The 11,723-nt window shown below is 51.7% G+C and overlaps 1 protein-coding gene across 1 annotated transcript; it reads right to left on the bottom strand.

Annotated features, from left to right (window-relative positions):
* Nucleotides 1-1,834: 1,834 nt before the first annotated feature.
* Nucleotides 1,835-11,126, bottom strand: LOC117882223 (protocadherin-10-like). Its single transcript, XM_034780299.1, has 4 exons — nt 8,520-11,126; nt 4,863-4,921; nt 4,659-4,747; nt 1,835-4,146 (listed from the first exon to the last, which is right to left on the bottom strand). Exons 1-4 carry the CDS (start codon nt 11,124-11,126, stop codon nt 3,896-3,898), a joined length of 3,006 nt encoding a protein of 1,001 aa, XP_034636190.1. The 3' UTR covers nt 1,835-3,895.
* Nucleotides 11,127-11,723: the final 597 nt, after the last annotated feature.

The following is an 11,723-nucleotide window of genomic DNA, read 5'->3' as shown; positions in this document are numbered from 1 at the left end:
TGAAGCTTTCATTTCTGCTCTGAATCTGGCAAAAACTAATAGTGACCAAAAATTATTAATAATAAAACATCTAAAACACTCTCTGAAGATCTCAAAGCCCTTTATAAATATTACTTGAATGAAACCTCACAGCTTACTTATGAAATAAGGCAATATCATTAGCCTCGTTTTACACTGAAGCACAGGGTGATTTTTTTTATTTTACCTAAGATCATGTGGCAGGAATGTGGATAGAAGTCAGGTCTCCCGAATTCGAAGCCTGCTTTCCTTAACTGCAAGATCATTCTTCACCTCGAAAATTACCTCCTGGCCACTGTTTAGTGGCCCCTATGAAGTGATTTGGTGATCTCCGTCCATTTCCGAACAGATACGTATAATCTACATCCCCAAAACCAGCTGTAGAATTGGCACTGGTTAGCCCACAGCTGGCAGACTCGGCAGAGAAGACAATGATTGACCCAATTCATTTCCACTAGGCGTTAGCTCTAAAGCCTAATTATGACAATTTAACGTCAACGTTGCTAAAAAGTCATTGCTGATCAAATCATGGGAGAAAGCGGGAAGATCAGGTGATGAAAATCTGCCCTGTCTAACTGTGGGCATCCTCTCATTTGAGGCTCACAAGCAGGTGGAGTGTGGGTTGTGGTTGGAGCTTGGGAGGAGAGTACCTGATTACCCTCGTTCCCCTTCCCTCCCCCCTCAGTCTGACTTCTGTGTTTGGGAAAGTTGCACTGCCGCTGCCCAAGCTCTGCAGCTAATCAGGGAACTCCAGTGGAAGGAAGGAAAGAAAGAAAGAAAGAAAGAAAGAAAGAAAGAAAGAAAGAAAGAAAGAAAGAAAGAAAGCGGTTGGAGGGAGGAGGATTTTTCCATAACAAATCTGACACATCTGCTTCCAGACACCTACGTCCTTGCGTTTGGCACATATCCAGGGATAGGTGCCTGTCTTCCTACTAGTCCAGATGCCAGGTGTGAGTGGCGAGTCTCTCAGGAAAAGCTTAACTGAATAGTAGAAACAATGGAAAGGGGAAACTAATAGGTCATTATATTTAGCTTGCAGCTCTCACGCAGAAGGATACTGAAGTGCTTTCCATTGAGAGTGGTTAGCATCCCTGGGTCTAGCACAGCTGAACGGGCTAGACCCGTTATTGTAGGATCGGCGCCTGGGCAGGTGAGCAAATGCAACCTTTGCGGCGCCCTAATCCTGAGGAGGGCAGGGAGATACCTTGATCCCCTGTGCCACTTAGAACAGCCTCGTGGGGTTGTTCTGCCAGTTGGGGATCTCCAGGATCTGCAGCTGCTCCAGCCACGCCTCCTTTCTCCCCAGGGCCAGAAGAGGGGTCGGGGAGAATGGCTAGTCCACCTACTTGTTCCCGCAACGCTGATGGAATCCTCAGGGAGCTGGTGAAAGAAGCTTGACGGCCCCCAATTTACCACCAAAGTGGTTCAAAGGGGCCAAGACAAGAGTCCAGTGAAGTATGTACAGGGAACACTTCAGCCATCGCCGAAAGGAGACCGTACAGGTGAGGAATGCAATAGTGCACGCAGCAGAGATTTTAAAAGAAAAGCAAGGGATATAACCTCTTCCGTGGAAACGACAAGATGAAGCATTTTAATATTGCCAGCATCCAATATGGTAATTGCGGCAAATTACGGAGTTTTAAAAGATCTCCAGCAAGCTTTGGCCAAGTCCCCGCTCAGAGACGATGATAATATTCTGCCCAATGAAAGGTGAAAAACAAAACCATCGGAGAAACCGTTGCCAGTGTGGCTGCTGTTTGTTGCCCGTCAGAAAAGCCATAGAGCTGTCTGAGCTATTAAAATACAATTTTATTAGTATAAAGCAAACACTGTGAAACAAAGGCTACTTGTTGAAAGGGAATTTCTCATGCACTGCATATATTGTTCGAAATTAGCTGTAATTCAAAAGCCTAGCAATCTTCCTTCTGTGACTCTGGCACACTTCTCCACACGGTTTCCATGCCCACAGACCAACATATCTCTCCAGGAAAATTGTTCCTCTGTGTTATTTTAAATAGGTTTGTCAGTTCAAATCTGTCAACAAAGAGGAGATTCAGATTCAGAGACCTTGGGGATCTCGGGGGCTAGTCCCAAGCAACCCAAAACTAGAATTACCTGATCTGAGCTGTGTCCCCACTCCCAACTGCGTGGCAAATTTGAACGAGCTTGAACTTTCTCAATGGTGATGGACAATCTTCGGTTGAGTTTCTCAAAGGAAATATACTCTTCGAGCTCTAGTCTGAGTACAACTAACAGAGGAGTTTGTAGGAGGTGGGCGGAGTGTGTTTTTGATTTGGGATTCTGCCCGATTGTGTGTTTAATGCCTTAAAAAGCAACATGGGGTGGAGTGAAAACTTCTCTTTGATCTGGGAGGGCAGCTATAGCGGTGATGTGCTTGTGTGCAGGAGATCATCACCCCCATCTAAAGATGGGTCCCATCCTATGGCTCACCAGTCAAAAGGGAGAGCTTATTTTTTACACTTCCCATGGGGGGGGGCAAGAATGGGCTTTGGGGAAGGAAATCTCGCTGAGATCCACCCCATAGTCATCACCAAGGGGACTGTTATTGGTGAATAAGACAGCAGAGTCTTCCCCTAAATGTAGAGGATTCCAGGGGCTTGCAGGAGGCCAAAGTCATCCACCTAGAAGACTGAGCCCCTGTACCATGTCTGACCCCCATGAGGGGTCCCCGGGTAAATGGCAACTTGGCTTCATTAAGACCCTGGTAGCATAACCAGGGTCTCTGCCTTCAGTGCTCCTGAGGTTCCTGAGGGAGGCTAAGTAGAAAAGATGATATAGCCCTACTCTGCATCCCCTGGCTGCCCAGTCTCCATCCCCCTTCCACATCACAGACCACAAAGAGGAGGAGATGTGGGTCCCTTGCCTGGGAACGCCAGACTTGCCCATAAACTCTCTCTTTAAGAACGCTTAGATCCTGGAAAATTTCAGTTATAATTTTAATAATAAAAAAACAGTCTTCCCAGATGAGACCTGCGTTTCAGATGAGCGGATCAAAAATTACAACACCCGGCAGTTGTTTGGTTATGTTTTTTTAAATGTCAGTGAGGCCAGAAGCAATGGGCTGGTTTTAGCATGCTGTGCCCTGCCTCCAAGTCTCCCTTGTAACTGATCTGAGATCCAGGTCTAAGAAATTATTACAGTATTCCATAACTCCTTAATTTATGGAGAGTTCTCCCTGCCCAGGTACTATCTATGTTTGCTTTAACCCGAGTAGCTCTCTCAGCCCTCTTGATTTTAACATGGCATTTTTCAGCGATTCCAGAGCGTTCAACAGTCAGAAACATACACGTGTACTTGATACATTCACACAGCCTCAGGAGGAAAGAAGTTACAATAGTTACAAAACGGAGCTTGCTAAAGGCTTCTTGAAATGCGGGAGATATGGCCGAGGGCTGCTCGGATTTTCGGCCCCCAGAATAAGTCTGCATGGGGATGTGTTTAACACAAGGCAAATCCTTCGTGTAATTCTCACACCCACTACTAAACGGTCATGTACCCACTAATACACAGACCAGCTACCGCCCCTGCAGAATGACATGGGAAGAATCTTAATGTCTTTCGTCCAGTCTCCCATTTCATTCCTTCTCTCGGTTCAAGTGCTGCAAATCCATCTCCTCTTCTGTCCAGCTGCAGGCCAGAGACTGGACTTGGTTAATTACAATAATAGGTACCGGGGCTGCAGGCAATGTCTTAGCATCACACTGTTCAGCAGATTAGCAAGGAGGGCACTTCCTATAGAAGGACCCCACTGCTTCTTGCACTGTATAAAAGCTGCAGGCTGGAAAAGGCAACTGACCCCATCTCAGCTTCTCCAGGAACATGGACAGAGCTGCCCGGCACTCTGGTTTGGCAGCCATTATTTTAGGTCATTGTTGATAATCATGCTGTCGCCTATGTCGCAATAGGTGGCCATTTTCTTCCTCTTCCCAAAAGTGGAGAAACTGTTCTTGTCCTCCGGATCCAGGCAGTGGGGCCCCTCCTTGTTTGCCAGCATGGTTGGGGTCCCTGGTATATAAACGTTGTGCTGGTACGGGATGTGCGGCGGGTACAGGGGGCCGTACCTGGGGGTCCAAATGCTGTTGGAGGCCCCGGATGCTTTCTGGAATTCTGGAGAAAGCAAACGTTAGCTAGCGCCGGGAAAAGCTTCTGGGGACCAGAGCGGATCAGTCAGCCAGATACACCCTCCCTCCCAATCTACCCGCGCCTTAATCGGCCTTTAAAATGCCTGCGGTAGGAAGAAATGAATCCGTTCAAGGGGCCTGGCGCTGGACTACCTCTCTTCATCACTAGTTCTGGTGCCTATAGCTGTTGTGACTGGTACATAGGAAGATTCCTCTCACTACCATGATGCGTTTCCAACATCCCAGTGCTCCCACCACCGCTCCCCCCCCCCCCCCCCCCCCCCCCCGCCCATTCCTGGCGGTGCACTGGCCTCCGGCGAGGCTAGGGTTTGGAGCAGCCCGGGCTCCGATGCAGGATAAAGCACATACAGCGCTGGTGGGGAACGAAAGGCTCAGATAGGGCCTTAGGCTGGCAGCCTGGTTCGGTTTCCCCAGCCAGTTTGGGAGCCGCCCGGTTAGACTTTAGGCGTGTGATGTTCTGCACTACCCAACACTAACCGGAGACTGGAGTGACCAGGGTACGCAGCCTGTCATGCTCTTTCTGGACTCCTCTGCGGACTCCCCCTACGTCTTCCAGACTCTGCGAACTAAAGAGAACCATCAAGACAACAAAGACGCCATGAAGACTCCATTCATATTCGGGTCAGCAATAACCGTCCTTCCCCCTTTACCCCACACCCTCTAAGTATTAGGTTCTGGTACCTTTTCAGGGCAGATCGCTGGGTTTTTGTAGGCAGCCAGTCCGTATTGGGCTGTTTGATCTGTAAAACACAGGAAATATACAACATTAAACACATGGAATTTCCATCTTTCTGGCGCGTGGGTTTGACATACCCATCACCTTCCCCCAAAGAAGCTTTAAGTGCTTAATGCTCACAGCAAAGGGAATTGAATGAATTAGGTTAGATCCTTTTGGCTCTGTGGCTAGGTTGGGTTGGTCTGAGCTAGATTAACTCTGCCTGCTTTTCGGGCAAATTAAGAAACCACTGAAGGCCCAGGTTCCATGTGGTTAGGGGGTGAATTAGCTACACTGCGAAATAGGTGGGAAATGATCGCTAGAGCAAGAGAAGTGAGATGCCTTCTAGGTATATCTCCTAGGGCTTTGTGAAACTGATCACTCGACAGAATCTCCAGCTCAGATAAAAAAATCACCCCCAAGAACCCATACACCTGACGCTACGCGAGGAGTGAAAAGTGCAAGGCAGAGACAGAGGGCAAATAGAAGGGCAATGCTGCCCTATTCTCCTTGTTCCGGGGGAGGTATATTTACCTTTCCCACTGGAAGCTAAAGCTGTCACTCCGCATCCAGTATTGGTCTGCTTTCGGATCTCATTCAGATTACAATATTTAATTACTGTCCCTGCCAAAGCGCAGGAACAAAGCTGCTGCTTGGTTGTAGGATTTCTGCGTTTAGAATAACTAACAAAGGGAGCCGTCTTATCTTTTATGTTTCACCAGTGAAGCAACAAGCCGTCTGCTTCCAGAAATCCATTGAAAACCCTCTCTGGCCCGCACTCTAACCCACTTCAGTTGCTCTCTGTAAATATGTTGCTGGTCTAAATAATCTGCCTGTTCTTCTAATCCGTCTCCTTCAAAGAATAGGAGGTGATGGAACATCAGATACGAACATGAACGGAGAAGCAAACAGGGCTTTCAAAGAGGCTCATTTGTATTCTGTTTTCTCGGTCAGACTCCAACTTGGGTTTAGCCAGAGTGATTTTTTAATCTCGGTGTCAGACTCGCTGGATTGTGAAATGGAAGCTGTATTCGATTTGGCTTGCATTAAAAATCCCCAATTATTTCACTATTGTTGCACAGTTTTATTTAATATGCCTGCCTCGTTGTCATTTAGGTCAGACGTTGGAAAGCTCCAGTTCCTGGTTGTCAATGATTTCTCAGGCCATGGCCCGCGCAAACTGGGTGCAGTTGATCCTGGTAATTGGCCAGGTGTGAGTTCAAAAACGAGTCCGAATCAGGGAAGCCATTTCTGAGGATTTAGGGGTAAAAACTTAAATGTCTTATAGGTGGTTGTAACTGAAAAGGCAGATTAGTGGGCATCCAAATTCCAGGCTTCCCTGCCTTGGGGGGCAGCATGAGGAGTGGGAAATATATTAGGGATGAGATCCGGTGAGCTCAGGACATATCTCCCTCCGCCCTCGTTCCAGAAAACAGCCGAGAGAAAGAAGCCGGTGGAGTTACAGCGGCGGGAGTGAGATAGGAACCAGGCCAATTACTGTATTTTGAAAGCAATGCGCCTCTGAAGCCAACTAGCCCCTGGTAGTAAACAAAGTAACTGTTCGCACATAACTGAGCCCTCTAGTGTTCTCCTGGCACTTGGTAACACAGGTTTGATAACAACTTGCTTTGCCTCTTTACAGAGCCATCCATCAGCTCTCAAAGCGCCCCTCAGACATCCAAGAATTAAGCCTCACTGCACCTCTGTGAAGTATCAGGGGGTAGCCGTGTTAGTCTGTAGCTACAAAAACAACAAGGAGTCTGGTGGCACCTTCAAGAAGTGAGGTTTTTACTCACGAAAGCTTATGCCCAAATAAATCTGTTAGTCTTTAAGGTGCCACCAGACTCCTTGTTGTTTTTACACCTCTGTGAGGTAATACTATCTCCATTTTACAGATGGGAAACTGAAGCACAGAGACACAGGAAATCTCTGACAGAGCCGAAAGCGAAGTCTTCCAGACTTGTCTCCCCCCACTAGATCACACCTCCTTTCTTCTCCCTCTTCCCCACTACCCCAGTTTTCACACCTTAATTCCCAACCCCCGTCTGTAAATCTGGATCCATTCTTTCATTACAGATTTTTTTCTCTTGATATTTGTAAACCTTTTTTATTATTATTATTATTTAGTTTCGATTGAGGTGGCTTAGTCTGGTATCTCCTTACACCAGTCTGAGGCGGAGAAGTGTGGAAATCAGCTGTGTGCGGAATGTCACTAGAGGGAGTTTGTAACTGACTGGAGGAAAATCGCATTAACATATTAGACAACTGTGTCCAATGATCCAAGGGAAAATGTAAAAAGAAAACCTGTCTACAGAATGTCTTGTGCTTATTTTAAAAAAGGCTATTTTGTTAAAAGTAAAATGTTTGTAAATTGATTAGACTTCTCATCCCCATCCATCCCGGGTAATCGCGTTATTGAAAGAGTATTTCATCTAAATAATTAGACGTTATTCATTTAAATACCTAACAAATGTTGACATAAAAATCTCTTTAAATCTTTTTTTCTCTCCGAGCGCAGAGTCTAGGCTTTTGCACCATCTAGTGATCAGTTCACCGAAATGTCAGGCATTTGTCTTCTGCAAAGTGCTCTTCCCCTTCAATGACAATATTTCAGCATTAATTTTAATAGATGCCAGGAGAAAAGTGGTGTCCTTAGGAAATGGGGGAATGGCGAAGTATCTCAGTTACAAAGACAAGGAGATGCCTCTGAAAGAACCAAACAAGACACCAGGTCTCAACTGTGAGGACTGGAGAGGCAATACTGCAGCATGACACCCTTCGCTTGTTTGGGAAGGATTTTAATCACCACATGAAACCTCCCCCATCCTCCAACAAAGCCACTTAGGGCGATTTATAAATAATAAGAATAAAACCCGAAAAGTATCGTCACTAGTAGGAAAGCACTGGGTGCGGTACTGAGGCAGCATCGGGCAACGGCTGCATCTGAGTCTGCTTGAGCCGGGTGTATCTGCCTGAATTTCTTATTGAGACAAAGGAGCTGAAAATCCCCAAGGGCCACTAGAGCGTCTGAGTAATTCCTGCCGCTTGTAATATGTGCTATGGGGAAATACAGAATAGAGAGTAAAATTTCAAGAGGCTTAAAGCACAGCTTGCTTTGCTGCCCCGTGTCATGTCTGGCTCTCTTGAAGGAAGGCTACGGGGTTGTGCAGCCGCAATCGGAGGCTAAGCGAGAGCCCTCAGAAGGGGACAGTTATCTCCTGAGACAGCCCTTGGCTTTCCTGGGCACGCTCCGTATTTCAGTCCTAATAGGAGCTGGGCTGCTGCTTCTGAGCGCTTTCTGCTACTTTCCCTAATTTAAAATGAGCCTGACGTTCCCCAAATCATTAACTGAAATGGATAAGGAGCATGCTGGAGAATTCCCTGCTGTCTGAGGGGTACTAATTCCGACACATCCACTTGATCAAAGGGTAGGGTAATTATCTTTAAAAAGTTGTGCCCGAATGAAAGGATTTCTCCCAGCTCAGATTCGTTTCCAAGGGGGCGGGGGAGGTAGAGAAGAAGGGGGAAAGCCGGGCTAACTAACCCTTGAAGGGGTATTTCATGGCACTCTCTCCCGGTGTGTCTCACTGAGCCCCACCGGCTGTACTGCAGCGCAGGGTTACCTGGCTGGGGGCACTGACGGTGTTATTGGCCAGTCGGGGCTTCCTTCCCGGCCCTGGTAAGTTCTCGGCGGCTTTCTCGTTGTTCCTCGGGGGACTCGGGCTGTAGGGCTTTAGGAACATGAAGTCGCTCTTGGCGGACTCCGGGGTCAGGCAGACTTTGTAGCAGTAGCCCGGAGGGCCGCTGCCCGCCACATCCAGGCAGTTGGTGGGCACTTTGTTGCCCGAGGAGAGCTGGGGCTTAATGTTGGAATTTTTGAAGACGTCGGCTGAGGCCCTGGCCTTCACGCAGCAGCAGGCAGGAAGGGAGCAGCCGTAGCCATGAAGGGAGTGCCGGTCCTTGTGGCACTTGATGGCCGTGAGGATGATGATGGCCACCAGAAAGGTGAAAGACACGGACCCCAAGGAGACGATGAGGTAGAGGGTGAGCGTGGAGGAGGAGAGCTCGGGGTTCAGGGAGAGCTCGTTGAAATCGGACAGGGTCTCCGGCACGCTCTCCACTACGGACAGCAGTAGGGACACCGAGGCAGAGAGCGGCGGCTGCCCGTTGTCCCGCACCTGGATGACCAAGCGGTGCCTGGTGGCATCTTTGTCCAGGAAGGCTCGGATGGTGCGGAGCTCGCCAGTGTACAGGGCCACGCTGAAGAGGCTGGGGTCAGTGGCCTGCAGGATCTGGTAGGAGAGCCGGGAATTCTGCCCGGAGTCCGCGTCTACGGCAGACACCTTCCCCACCAGGTAGCCGGGGTCGGCCGAGCGGGGCATCACATCTGTGGCAAGCGAGCCGTTGCGGGGCACGGGCGAGACGATGACCGGCGCGTTGTCATTCTGGTCCAGGACGAATACGTTGACAGTGACATTGCTGCTGAGCGGGGGGAAGCCCGCGTCCTGCGCCTGCACCTGCACCTGGAAGTTGCGGATCTGCTCGTAGTCTAGCGAGCGCAGCGCGTACATGTGCCCGCTGTCCGAGTTGATGGAGACGTAGGTGGCCACGGGCATGCCCTGGATGTGCCCCTCGACAATAGAGTAGGACAGGTAGGCGTTCTGCCGGCAGTCGGGGTCCAGGGCGCTGACCGAGCAGATGGAGGCGCCCGGGGCGTTGTTCTCCAGCACATAGACGCTGTAGGAGGGCTGCAGGAAGCGGGGCGCGTTGTCGTTGATGTCGGACACCTGGACTGTCAGGGTCTTCCTGGTGAGCAGCGCAGGCGAGCCCATGTCCCGCGCCGTGATGCTGACGTTGTACTCAGGCACTGCCTCGCGGTCCAGCGCCGCGGTGGTGACCAGCGTGTAGTAGTTGCGGAAGGCGGCCTGGAGCTGGAAGGGCACGTTGCGGGGGATCTCGCAGCTCACCTGCCCGTTGTCTCCGGAGTCCCGGTCCAGCACGCTGATCACGGCGATCACGGTGCCCGGCGGCGCATCCTCCAGCACCGGCGTGGAGACCGAGGTGAGGCTCACCTCAGGCGCGTTGTCGTTGACGTCGAGCAGGTGCACCAGCACCCGGCAGTGCACGGCCACCGCCGAGGGGCCGCGGTCCTTGGCCTGCACATAGAGCTCGTGCAAGCGCGCGCGCTCGTAGTCCAGCGGGCCGGCCAGGCGCACCTGGCCGCTGCGCGGCTCCACGCTGAAGAGCTGGCGCACCCGGGGCGGCGCGTGGCCGCTGAAGGAGTACTCGATCTCTCCGTTCGTGCCCTCGTCCAGGTCCGTGGCGTTGAGCTTGATGACCAGCGTGCCCGGGGGCGCGTCCTCGGGCAGGCTCACTCCGTACGAGGGCTGGTCGAAGGCCGGCACGTTGTCGTTGGCGTCCAGCACGGTGACGAGGATTCCGGCCGTGCCCGACCGCTCCGGGAGGCCGCCGTCCAGGGCGGTGAGCAGCATGCGGTGGCTGCGCTGCTGCTCGCGGTCCAGGGCTCGCTCCAGCACCAGCTCGGCGAACTTGCTGCCGTCGCTGCGGGTCTGCACCTCGAGCGAGAAAAAGCCGTTGGGGCTGAGTTGGTAGGTGCGCAGGGAGTTGGTGCCCACGTCCGGGTCTTGCGCGCTCTCCAGAGGGAAGCGGGCGCCGGGTAGCGCCGACTCGGTCACCTCCAGCACGTACTCCGGCCAGGGAAAGCTGGGCGCGTTGTCGTTGATGTCCAGCACCTCCACCTCCACGCGGTACAGCGCCAGCGGGCTCTCGATCACCAGCTGCAGATGCAGCAGGCAGGCCCCGCTGGCCTCGCACACCTCCTCGCGGTCGATCTTCTCGTTGACGAAGAGGATCCCGTTCTCCAAGTTCACCTCCAGGTGCTGCTTGGTGCCGGCCCGGGACACTATGCGGAACCGCCGCGTCGACAGCTTGGACACGTCCAGACCCAGGTCCTCGGCGATGTTAGCCACGAAGGCGCCGTGCTCCAGCTCCTCGGGAACAGAATAGCGCAGCTGGCCGACCGCCGGCTCCTGGCATGAAGTCACCAGGAGCAACAGCATCTGCCAGCTCCAAGTCCAGCCGTTGCCCCAGACTCCAGTCCCCATGGCGCCGGGGCCCCTGCTCCGGCAGCGCCTCCAGGGATAAGGCTCACCTGAGACCACCCGTGCCACCCAGCGGGAGCTTGCGCTGTCTCCCCGGGCAGAAGGCATCGGAGGCGAAGGGTGCGGTGGCTAGCCCGGGCCTGAGAGCGCCGCCGCTGCTGCTGCTTTGCCGCTCCCCCACTTGTGTTTGTCCAATACTTGGACTTCCAACTACTTTCGGGCTCACAGACTGAGCAGCGGAGGGAGGACTGCCTCGCATTTCAGCACCGCATTGGTGGACAGAGGAGTCGAAAGCCGGAGCTGTAATTATGCCGGAATGGTTAACCCTTTGCTGACGAGGGCGAGGGGCGGGAGAGAGGCAGCGAGGGAGGAGAGAGCGCGATGTGTTCATGCTAATGCCCGGGAGATTGCAATAATTTCCATACAGGAAAAGGTCAGGTATCTTCCCAGCGTGGCACGGAACTGCCTGACGGAGACGGATTCCGCCCCAGCGACTTTATTGCAAAGAAAAAACCTGTTTGAACGGAAATAACTCAACTCCCATTAAATCGGATCACACCGCCCACTAGGGCCCACCCCCGCGGGGACCCATTGACTGGCCTTCGCCTCTCCTCCCACAAAGAGGAAGTTTATGTTACTGGTTACTGGGCGACAGTATCTCTAGCCCCGAGCAGATGAATATGGGGCCAGTAATATTTTCACACA

This window comes from Trachemys scripta, chromosome 8, assembly GCF_013100865.1.
Source record: "Trachemys scripta elegans isolate TJP31775 chromosome 8, CAS_Tse_1.0, whole genome shotgun sequence".
NCBI lineage: Eukaryota > Metazoa > Chordata > Testudines > Emydidae > Trachemys > Trachemys scripta.
This window is presented reverse-complemented; position numbering and strand designations above follow the sequence as displayed.

Excerpts from the sequence above, each read along its gene's own strand:
- LOC117882223 (XM_034780299.1), bottom strand. The coding sequence starts at position 11,126 with ATGCCTTCTGCCCGGGGAGACAGCGCAAGCTCCCGCTGGGTGGCACGG. Across the intron at positions 4,922-8,519 it reads CCGTCAGTGCCCCCAGCCAG|ATCAAACAGCCCAATACGGA; the intron begins GTAACCCTGCGC and ends TGTGTTTTACAG. Across the intron at positions 4,147-4,658 it reads CCTGGTCACTCCAGTCTCCG|AATTCCAGAAAGCATCCGGG; the intron begins GTTAGTGTTGGG and ends TGCTTTCTCCAG.